This window comes from Scomber scombrus, chromosome 18, assembly GCF_963691925.1.
Source record: "Scomber scombrus chromosome 18, fScoSco1.1, whole genome shotgun sequence".
NCBI classification, from domain to species: domain Eukaryota; kingdom Metazoa; phylum Chordata; class Actinopteri; order Scombriformes; family Scombridae; genus Scomber; species Scomber scombrus.
The window spans coordinates 7,386,230-7,398,309 of NC_084987.1; the positions used below are offsets into that span (position 1 = coordinate 7,386,230).

At 39.9% G+C, this 12,080-nt stretch overlaps 1 protein-coding gene across 1 annotated transcript; it reads right to left on the bottom strand.

Moving 5' to 3' along the window:
• Nucleotides 1-1,349: 1,349 nt before the first annotated feature.
• znf281a (zinc finger protein 281a) lies at nt 1,350-11,164 on the bottom strand. Its single transcript, XM_062438828.1, has 7 exons — nt 11,035-11,164; nt 8,807-9,260; nt 6,064-6,156; nt 5,642-5,768; nt 4,513-4,596; nt 4,269-4,387; nt 1,350-4,142 (listed from the first exon to the last, which is right to left on the bottom strand). Exons 2-7 carry the CDS (start codon nt 9,209-9,211, stop codon nt 2,529-2,531), a joined length of 2,442 nt encoding a protein of 813 aa, XP_062294812.1. The 5' UTR covers nt 9,212-9,260; nt 11,035-11,164; the 3' UTR covers nt 1,350-2,528.
• Nucleotides 11,165-12,080: the final 916 nt, after the last annotated feature.

Consider the following 12,080-nt stretch of genomic DNA (forward strand, 5'->3'; position numbering starts at 1 on the left):
AAGTAAACATAAAAATGCATCAACATGTTTATCACATAGAGAATGACAGTGATAATTTTTGATAACAGTATTTTTTATTGTTTTCTCCCTAATCAGTTTTAAATTCATTGGACAGTACAGTCTTGTGAAACATGTCACAAGAACCTCAAAGAACATAAAAATGGAGGATATCATCAGCTACAAAATTTGGCGGTGATAAAAAAAAAAAGAAAAAAAAAGAGGGAAAGATAGATAGTAAAATAAAATTTAAACAGGGGTCAGAATTAAGTAAAGTAAGATGTAGTGTTTTTGTACAGTTGTTGTAAACAATAAGCATATTGAAACAATATGGCAAATACGATCTGGAGGAGAGGAGGTCAAACTGAAGAGACTCAACACTGGCTGGCATGAGACATTTGCAGAAACCCTTCAGCAACGTCTCATTGGGTCACATAAATGTCATGGACACAAATGTTTAAAAATAGTCCCACTAAAACATGACTTTTTCTTTTCTTTTTTTTCCTTTTTTTTTTTTTTTTTTTTTTTACAAACAACAGTATATCTGCTACATACATCAAACCTTCACTCCTTTGTCCCTGGTTTACTGTGATATGAGGTATATGCGAGGCAAATTCTTGTTAACCCCTCAACCGCTCGACATGGCAACACGTATTACTCGAGTCAATGTGATATTACAGCATTGCGTTCATTCTGCCATGTTTAATGATTGCTTCAAACAACAGGCTACTGGAGCATAAAGACTTTTAAAAGACTCATTCAGCAGACTGATATCTTTTTTTCCAGCACTCATTGCCTGTTGTTGCTATGGAAGACAGCGCAGTTATTGTTGTCTTTACGAAGAAAAACAAAATAAAACGTACAGCATAAATACATTTAAAAAATCAGCAAGAGATTACATCTAACATTTACTAGACAATATCTTGCACCTGTACTTCTCATGAATAGGCACCCAATTTCTAATGGGGTCAAATATGCTCGGTACTGCCAGCACACATGAAAGGTCTAAATGCATACAAATTTTCTGGTCAGCCAACTTTTTGCTCATACTGCATATGGCTGCCTCAGTAACAGCTGAAGACATACTTGATCACTAACACATTTGTCATCAAATTCAAATTTAAAAAAAAAAAAAAAGCAAAGCTTCTAAATTGGGTAACAAGTCAAACTAAAACTAGGGGTCTGAATTACATTTACATTATCCCGATTAAATGTCTGTATTTTAAAAGCCCCGCCCTCCCCCTTCCCCTCCCAGCTAAACCCTCCCTAAAAGTAAGGAGAAAGAGAAAATGTTAATGAAAAATCCCACTTTCACATATCAACCATGCCGCCCCCCCACCCCAAATCCCTCCCATCCCGTATAAACCATGCTACCCAAACAAAGGGTATTCTCATTATACAGCCCCAAGAAAACCCCATCTGCATATGCCCAAACAGCAACATGTCTCTTTCAAAAAGCCAGTCCATTCCTGACGTTTGAGCTTCCTTGATGTGACGGGGTACTTTACACAATGTAAGAAAACGGCTCAAAGTGCTAATTGGATTCTTTTAAAGACATAAGAGAAATGAGGAAGACGACAAGGGCGGGATAAGGGGAAGGCCATTCTATCGCTGTCCAACAGCAACCTCTATTGGCCAAAGAAAAGCCCTAACATCACTTTTGTTCTCCAAAAATATAACAAGGACAACATTTACCCCCCTGAAACAGCCCTCATTCTCCCTCTACTTCAACTGGCAGTTCCCCAGAATGATTAAATCTGTTATTTTACATAATATATATTCTTATAAATATATATAGATATATATATGGCCCTTATTGAAGAAAACATGAGTTTCACATTGACACGAAAGTACCATAATCTCTATATAGCCAAGTAGAAAGTGTTTTCAGTGTTCAAGTGAGCTGGCAGCAGTCTGTTTACGTCACACTCATTCAACAAGTAACAAAACATAAGAAAAATCCTCTTTGAATTCGCAAACTGACACTGAAAGAGGGCTCACTGCACCTCATATGCTTCTTCCTTTCCACTTTTTCCTGAGTAATACTTTTAACCTTGTAACAGACAATAACTTCTTTCTTTTTTTGCTATTTCAATTCTGGGCTATTCCCTGCCATCATGGTTATTTCCATTATTATTTTACAATTGTAAAGTTGATTGCTCAAACACTTCAGCTCATTGGAAAAGAAATATGTCGTTGATGCTACTCTACGCTTACTTAAAAAGTACTTTCAGTTCATAATTAATGACCAGACCTATTGTCACTAATATGACATGAATAAACAGTCAATACATATTTAACTTAAAAATAACAGATACTTTAAAAAAAAATTGCATTTGCAGGAAGCCTTGCAGGCTCATTGTGGGGAGAGGAGTGGGCACAAAAACAGAGCATCAGTATAATTAAAATAAAGATGTCACTTAAAAAAATAATAACAATAATAATAATAATAATAATAATAAAATAGGAGCACTAAATAATTAACATAAGAACATCAACTTTAATGACAGTGTTCTCTCCCTCTCAGGCTCTCATCTGTAGCTTTGGCTTGTTGGAGTTTTGGAACCTGTACTTACTGGCTCATTGACATCAGATAACAAACTACTATACCCTGAGAATTCAGACACAGTCCTTATCCTGTGGTGATCCACTTCCCCGCTAGAGTCAGTGCTGTAAGACAAGCCGCGGCCGTCTGACTTGAACTGGGAGCCAAACGCCTGAGCAAAGTTTTCTATCTGGTAGGAAGGCTTGGAAGAGTCGAGAGGGGCCAGATCGTGTGAGGGAGTTAGAGGGTAGACCGTTGTGCCGTTCTTGACAGGCGGTTGGTCCTTCTGGCTGCTCAGGTCAGATGGGCTGATCTGGTAAGAGGAAGGGGGAGTGGAGGAGTGCTGCTTCTCCATCTGGTCGGTGAGCTCCTGAGAAGGGGTGAGCTGCTGGTGTGTGGACGCCTCCAGGCTGCTCAGGTGGAAGCTGTGCTGTGGTGAGGAGCCCGTCAGCATCGCAAAGTGAGACTTTGGCACAGAGGAGGGCAGCGAAGGCGAGGCCGCTGAGTGGCCGAAGCCACACTCCAGTGGGGAAGTAGTGTAGATGTTTTTGTCAGAGTAGAGCGGGTTGCCCGGATGGGAACTGGTGAACGGTCCAGAGGCAGGAGGCCCGGGACCAAGAGGGAAGCTGGCACTGTGGCTTGTGCGCTCCAGGGCCTGCAGCAGGAAGCGCGAGTATTCGTGCATCATGACAGTCTTGTCTCCAGACGGGCTGGGGACGTCGTTGTGGCCGATGTCGTGACCGTCGGCTGAGTGATGGTTCATGTCCACGTGATGGTCACTGATGTCAAAGTGAACGTCGTGGTGTGAGCCGTCGGGTTTCTGGGTGTAGTGGTCGAGGAGGCTCTGCAGCACCTCATCGGGGATCCCTGACTTGTCCAGATTTAGAGGCACGTCATTGTCCAACACGCTGGAAACGACACCCTGAATAACAGACGGATGGGAAGACAAGTGACCGACACTGACATCATATTCATTGTTGTTGCCTCCAGCCACGGCGGGCCCTGACGAGTGTGCATTGTTTGCTGCATGAAGGTAACGTCTCTTCTTGAGAAACTGCATGGCGTCATCGTAGTTGCTGCTGTTCGTGGGCCCCACTTTAGCCCCATTACCCTGCATGAGGCCAAGACCATCCATTCCCCCACTCTGCTCCATCGGGCCTGCTTTGGCCTGCCCCAGGCCCACTTTATCAAGACTCTTGCGATTGGCCTTCTTGAAAGCCATCTTTGGAGCTCGTCCATGGTGGCCGTGCTGCATGCTGGGTCCTGGCTCAGTCGAGGAGGATACTGTTTGATTCTCCACAGAGTATTCGTGGATGCTGTAGCCTCCAGATACAGCATCATGAATGTGCGGTATCCTCATCCCTGCTGCTCCTCCTGCATCCCCCTGCTGCTTCTTCTTCTTGCGCTCCCCTCCCTCTCCAGAATTTTTGGACCTTCCCCTCTTTCTCCCATTATTCCCTGCATTTCCCTGAGTGATTCCATAGCTGCCATGTCCCATGTCTACACAACCCAGGTCCATCATCCCGGGATCCAGCCCCTTCTTTATGGCTTCTCCACAGGTTCGCTTGTGCTTAAGCAATCGGTCTGTCCTAGAAAAATACTGAAGGGAACAAACACCAAATGTTGTCTTTAAAACAGATAAAGAAGAATGATCTTAAAGCTTTTGATATACAGTATAAGATAGCCATCAGAACACCATGTTTGTGATACAAAGCAGCTCACTAACCTGTTGGCAGGTCTCACATCTGTACGGCTTTTCTCCACTGTGCGTCCTCTTGTGCCTCTCCATGTGGTACTTTTGAATGAATCGCATGTTACACTGGTCGCAGCTGAATGGCTTCTCTCCTGACAGACAAAAAACCGCATCGCTCAAAGTTAGTTCTCTTCTGGCTGACTGGTACCACGGCATGACTCACAGGTTGCGTCAGGCCCTTTGATGATACAAACGGTTGTGGTTGTTAATCACTCACCACTGTGGATTTTCTCGTGTCGCTGCAGAAGGTACTTCTGAATGAAACTCATGTTGCACTGACTGCATCTGAAAGGTCGTTCCCCTGAAATGAAACCACAGAGATTTATATGATGACAATGATGGTCGTTCAAAGGCTCACTTGTTACACAAGGTGGAGTGATACAATAACACAAGCATCTGTACAGTGTAATGCAATCTGATTCAATAATTACTTCCATATTTTTATAAGGACTATAAGCTTTTGTCTCTATGGTAATTCCATTAGTACCAAAAACTTGACACCTGTGTTGCAAAGCTATTGCAATGGGTTGCATTGTATTTCACATACTTTGATGTCAGTGTATTGAATCTACTAATCCAACATTGAAGTCTGAATATTCTTTTTCTCACACTATGACTGAATTTAATGACTATAAACGTTTTCTTGCATTAGTTCAAAAGGATTTTTATGAAAAGGGCACAAAATAAAATGAAACACACTGTATAAGCCTCATCAGTCTAAGTATCTAAATATATAAAGCGATCAATTGTGCATGACCTCCAGCTGATATTCCACTTTTAAAGTCAATTTTCTGGTTCACTGAACTGTTTTGTGACGCCAGCAATTATCATGCAACACTTAATCATTCCGACACATTACACAAATGGGAAAGATGAGATTAAATGTTTAAAAAAAGTGATTAAAAAAAAAGGCATCGGTCCTGTACTGACTAATACCAAGGAAGGAGTGAAACTGTACTATTTGGGGATAAAACATAACAAAATTTACATCAAACAGCCATACATTCACATAATACGGCATTAAAACAGAGCCACTCCGGGCTTGTGTATATCTGCGACCACATGTCTCAAAAACTATCCAAAAGAACAAAACTGTCCCCCAAAGACCAGAACTGATTATGTTTTTATGTAGCTGCTGTTTCATTGAGGTTTTCAGCTTTTCTGATGCCCCGACATTAAAAAAAAGCTGATAACACACCTAAAAATGTGCTTATTTCATGCTTATTTTATTTACACAGAGAACTATCTGAAGAATCTGTGCTGATTATGTAAATCTACAAAATTTAAAAAACAAGCTATGAGCAAATACACGAGAAAAAATATGATCACATAGCATTTCACAATACCTGTGTGTATGAGGACGTGTCTGCGTAGGTGATAAGAGCTTCTGAAGGATGCAGTGCAGTGTTCACAGATGTGAGGCTTGTGTCCTGGGGACAGGTTGCCTCCATCTGCATCCAGCATCATTGATTGCTGCAAAACCACACAGATGAGGTAAACAGAGGGGTCAGATTCAGGCCGCCTTCTTCTCTGTCATATCAATATAGAAGTATCAGGAATAGGTTTATATGTATGATGAGAACTATCCATGTAAAAGAAAGGATTTTTAACAATAGAAAAGATTATTTTTGGATATATTAGTGCTCATTTCAACACATGAATACACTTTTCTTTGTGGTGATTTGTAATTGCTGATGTACATAAATAAAGTGTGGAAAGGGCTTGAAATGCTAAAATGTAACAACATATTAGTATATGTATGACAAACCTTTGCCTCACTTCGCTTCTTTCTTGGTCTACCCTCCTGTCCATCACCGTTTGACCTTCGACCTTTTCTCCCAGTGGGCTCCTGACTCGGCAGCTGCAAGGATGACAAAGGGAGAGGGAGAGGCCGTGAGAGCGAGCCATGACATGGAAATTACTTGATTGAAGGTTAAGAGACCTTCAGTCTAAAACCGCCACGCAAACAAGTCCAAGTTTGTTGCTCCTGCGAACAAACAAAACACTTGGACAATCATCTAGTGATTGTCTGTTGAAAGTCAAGGCGCAAGATGTGGTTCTAGTGGGCGGAATAACAACACCCTTAATTTATAGCCCTTCTATGGATGAAAGGCCTGTAATTCACAATGAGAGCTTTTCATTTACCGTTATAGTATATACAAAACCTGTACACCTCATATGCTGCTGTACCTAAACTGAACTTCACCAAACAAGCTGTGCAGAGTAAGAAGTGGAGGATATAGAAAGAATAAGTACAACAATAACAAGTTGGAAACATTACAAAAAATTGCACATTTCATCCACATAGAATACAAAATAATCATGTGAGCCTGACTGAAGGTGGAAATCTGGTTTCAAGAACATGAAATTATCCTTGAGTGGACCATTAGACCATTAAAAAAAACCTCTGGCACAGTGGAGACAATGACTCATTCTGTTTTTCGAAGACGCTAACATCTACTGCTTGATGACCTCCGATGCCTGACTATTGTTACCGATGTGTGGAAGTGTGTATTTCTAATTGAATGAGCACAAAAGAAGTCTGAAATGAAGTGCAAGCTCAAACAAGACAGCTGTGTCCTTGCCAAGACATTTTCATTCACGCCGAGGCTGGATGACATCATCCTTTAAGCCAGAAAGAAGAGAAAGAAAGGAGGGGGTAAAAAAGGGGAGGGAGCAGGGGGCTCATTTATATTTTGCATTTCAAGGCGTCAGCAGATTTATGTCACCATAACCTGTTTCACACAAGCTCCTCCCCTGCACCCTTCATTTCCCAGGCTCCTCCCTCACAGGCTGTGAAATTATGGGCTGTTTGACAACATGGCAGGCCTGCTTTTTGGTAACAGACTAAACAAAAATGATTCCAAATTAAAATCTAAATAAAATCTTTTTTTTTTTCAAATTCATCTGGGTATTTATTTCTCATGTTTAATTTCAGATTGGCCACATCCACATAAAAACTGACTAATATAAATAACACAATAAGGCACACAATATTCTATCATCTGAGCAATACAGGGTTTTTGAAGCCAACACTGATGTTTTTTTATTATTATCCAATAATGATATAATGAGAAATATGAGCTTTCTTCTATGAATGTATAATTTCAACTGTAGCCAAGAAATGAACTTTCCTTTTACCTTCGAAAAATAAACTTGATGAAGATTGGTGACACTGTTCCGCATGTGTTTACTTTCATGTCACTTATAAACTGCAATTAACTAATATTGGATTATATACCAAACTAGCCATTTTATCAACAGTCCTGAAAACCAGATATATTTGTTTTATATTCAATTTTGTGAAGTAGTATTCCCACAATGCTCGATACATGATTTAATACTAATTTTAACACCTGCCTTATCTAAAATGTTAATATAAACCTGTATTTGCATCATAGAGAGGAAGACAGTGAAAAATCTTAACACAACGCGTAGGACGTCCTTCCACTTCAGGATAGCTCTTTATAACAAATATTGTATATGTGTAAGTATAAATGTAATCATAAAGGAATAACATGATAATGTGACAGGCAACAAACAACCTATTTTGACTACACTAGTATGATAATGTTTTTCCATTTAGCTCATTTTAATCACATTAACATGTGAGGGAGGCCTTTAATCTTAATTCATGACCTTTTAGTAAATCTATTCATGTTAATGTGGTTTTGAGTATTCAGGTCGATAGCCCTGAGTGAACAGCGTGAGCTGCGGCAACAACAGGATGTCGCTTGTAAAGTGGATTAGTAGCAGAAATAAAACCTTAAAGATCCTGTAATCAATGTTTTTATATTAACAATCAATCAAAAAACTATGAGTATGCAAAAGAGTCACTTGTATTGACTAATCCACATAGAAATATTAGACTCTGCAGTCCTCTTGGCTTTATAGAGCATTTTAAAGTCTTTCAGCTTTACAGCCCACAACTTTCATGTTTTGTTTCACTTTCACTGCTGTCCTCTACGTCATTTCCCTAATAAACCCACGGCACGTTTCAGCAGCAGACAGCAGACAGAGTGACTGTTAAACAAAGACTATCAAATAGCAGCTAAAGATACTGATATTTATCACAGGAGCTGATGAAGATCACTGAATTTTGGACTTACAGGTCGACAGAAACATACAGCTATAAATGAATGCGAGTGTTGTTCTGTGTTGACCAGAAATTCAGTTTATATGGTGATGATAAGTCAATATTGTAAATACAGCTTGTTTCACCTTCGCTATAATACACAAATTATAATATTCACATATGTTTATATATATATACACACACACACACACACACACATACACAACGTATAATGAATTACATATTAGAGATATATTATATGTGTATCAGCTGCATAAAATAAAAATATGATGCACGTTCTTGTATATTTGGGGTCACATTAGGAAAAGTCCACCTAAAAGAAATGTTTATAAAAAGGTATTTTTTACAGCTCTCACGTGTAAAAATGGAACAGTATGTAAGGGTTAATATCTGGTTCCCCATCAGCGGTACTTACGTTGCCCATGTTGAGGTCATGCACCATCAGGCCCTGGTTGTTACTGAGCGTCACCTCCAGCAGCTCTGTGCTCTTGCCCGGTCCTCCTGGGTACAGCGGCAGGCGATAATCGTGCTCTGACAGTTTCTCCTGCTTGATACCCATGGCGTGAATATAGTCTCCCACCCCCGCGCACCCCAAGCTGCCACCCTGAGCGCCCATGCTGCAGTCAGGCGAGTCACGCTCCTTCTTCAGGATCATTTCTTGCGGCGGAAGGTCCTGCATGACAGACTGGGCGGCCAGCCGGGTGAAGCTGGTCACCGGGGGGAGGTGGCTGAACATTATCATGCCAGGACCGAAGTTGGAGTCCATGCCCCCGTTGGAGCGCAGGTATTCATTGCCTAGTTTGTCTTGAATGATGCTCATGGTGAATGCCGGCGGGCAGGAAAACTATGGGGTACCAATCAGTGTCATCCTGTGAGGAAAATAACAGCAAAAAATCAATTAAATGAAATACAGTATTAGGTTAATGTGTGATATGTGATATTTTAAGAAAACACAAATAAGTAGCAGTCAATCTGTGAAGATACACGACATCCAAAAGAAAACAATTATGGAGCCAGTTAAACTCAGTCTTCAGGAATCAGTGTCACAGCCTATGATCTCACAACTAGGCGCTTAGATGGATTAAAACCGACGATTTGTGGGTCAACAAAGGGCTACAGTCTGGCATGATGACAAGTGGAAACAAGTATTACACTGAAGCTACACTAGGGAAAATTCTCTTGGGTCTATTACAGTGTGGTTGTGTTTGTGATGAGATATATATATATACGGTATTTTACAGGGCATAAAGGTCACTGCCACTGCAACACTAGACACAACATGAGATGAGAAATGAGGGGATTGAAGTTGTGTGTTAATCTGTTTGATGGGCCTGTCTGACCCAGTCATCCTATTTGCATGAGCTTATCTGCCAATGAGAGTGCACACAGACTTGCATTAGAAAGACTGCTGGTTTAATTATGCTGTATAAACAAATCAAGCATGTTTTGTTGTAGCTGTGAATGTGTAAATGTAAATTCAGATTATCTGGGGGTTTTTGTAAGAGTTCAGGTTGGTGATTTAGCATGTTGAGAAATGTAAACAAACGATGGAAAACGTGTCTCATTGGTGCATCATTTCATAATATGCTTTTTCTAAAATCATATGGTTTGATTCTGTTATTTAATAAAAACATTAGTATATGTTTCAGTATTAGCTTGGGCTACACATCCTGCTAAGTTAATGAATGCTATCTTGCCTGCTGCCAAATGCCTCTGCAGCTTTGATGATGTGCTAGCACCAATAACCGACTCTGCTAACACAAAAGACAACTTTTCCCACACATGAAACAACACTTCAACCCCTTCTCCGACTAAGCTTCCAAAAAAAAAATTAAAAAACGTCTTACACCAAATAAACACTGCAGTGCAGTGAGACGAGCTCTGCGGTCTGCTGCATTTGTTCTTTCTTATTAAATGTTAAGTAACGTTACCATGCGTGTGCTCGCCTTGCAATTAGCTACCTAGCTTTAAGCATTTGGCTAACCACTGTTGTGCAGGGGGGCCCTTCTTTGTGATGCGGGATCAGGCAATAATTAATATGGGCCATGCAATGCAATGTAATATAACAGCAGCAGCAGCTAGGACCTGTGCAGGGTTAACGCAGCAAGCAATCACAAACACATAAAATGAGCTTTAGAGGACGAGTCGATGCCTTTTTTAATGCATCTAAACGAACAAAAACTTATTTTTTTAAAGAGTCCGAAATGAAAGAAGTGAGATTTAAAAGGAGCGGTTAATATCGCTGTGTTAACGTTACACAAACCTGTGAGCTAGAAACAAAAAACGATCAAGGGTATCTTACACCGTGTGAGCTTATTATTCTGTTACTGATTTTCTCTACGTGTGTTTTCTTCGCTTACTGCATGGTGAACACACAAAAACCCAAAACCTAAAGTGATGGAGCCACAACACACACAGGCAGGACCCATAACAAAACGACCCACACAACTCTCCCCCGGTGAACAATGATGCTCGTCCTGATATTAGCCGGTGAAGCTAAGTTAGCAGGCTAACTAGCGGTGCCCGTCAGTGCTGCTGCTGCTTTTGTTGTCTTGTCCCATACGAGGAGTTTCAACCACCAAAACGCGACCGACTCTGACCTCCCTTCTCCCCAAAACTTCACTTTAAGGAATCATATCTTACCGGTGCACGACCATGACCTGCTGTGTTTTGTTGTGTTCTTTTTGTTTTGTTTGAGGCTTGTGTTGTTTCGTCCTCAGCCGTCCGGGGTTTTTTTTTTGTAGAAAGCTAGAGCCAAAACATTGTTCTCCCGCAGCTGCTGGGTTCTTCCATCTTGCCTCGGCGCAGGGGATTCTGGGACGCGTCCTGCAGAGACTCAACAATAAAGAAAAAAAAAAAAAAAAAGAGAGAAAAAAAACCTCATTCACTGTGTAATTGTTATTCTTTATCATGTGCTATTCATGACATTTCCATCAGTTCTGCAGCCTTGACATCATATATTAATGTATTCAGAAAGCACATAGCATATCTTATATTAGTCTATTAGTATATTTGTTATCACACAACTGCATAGTTATTTTATAGATTAGCAAATTACAGTGGCGATTTTAAACCATTTTTAGAGGTGCTCAAGCACCCCTTAATTTGATTTCAGCACCCCTAAAAATAGATACAAATATTATGGGTTTTTTTTTCTCCTAAAAATTATTTTATACAAGTTTAATTTTTTGCAAGCCTGTCTGCTACTGCTGCACTTTACTATTTATACATCCATATTTATCTGTTATATATATATATATATATATATATATATATATATATATATATATATATATATATATATATATATATATATATATATATATGTATATTCATGTTTGCTGCTGGGATGGGAATATTAAACAATCTTTCTTTCTTTAGTGTTTTATTAGTTTCTTGATTAAGTATATTTACTTACTTTCCACCAGTGAGCATAGCTTACAAGTTCATGTGAAGAACAAATACATCATTTGAAATTGGTAGATGTGGCATATCTTTACAAAGTGAAACTAATTAATTTCCTTTTGTTGTCGGTTTTTCTTGCTATTTCTCCTCTTTCTATTAATGTTGAGCATTTCAGCCATTAATAAAATCAGACAAAAAAGAAATAAGAAAAGAAAACCCCCACCTTGAATAGCAGCAGTGAATAAAGATCCTCAAATTCAAATGGCTGAGGTTTATTGTTCCAA

What these genes read in the sequence shown, in the direction of transcription:
- znf281a (XM_062438828.1), bottom strand. Translation starts at nt 9,211, where the DNA reads ATGAGCATCATTCAAGACAAACTAGGCAATGAATACCTGCGCTCCAAC. An exon ending in AGAAGCGAAGTGAGGCAAAG is followed by an intron (nt 5,769 to 6,063) that starts GTTTGTCATACA and finishes GTGGTTTTGCAG; the next exon opens with CAATCAATGATGCTGGATGC. An exon ending in ACACGAGAAAATCCACAGTG is followed by an intron (nt 4,388 to 4,512) that starts GTGAGTGATTAA and finishes TTTGTCTGTCAG; the next exon opens with GAGAGAAGCCATTCAGCTGC.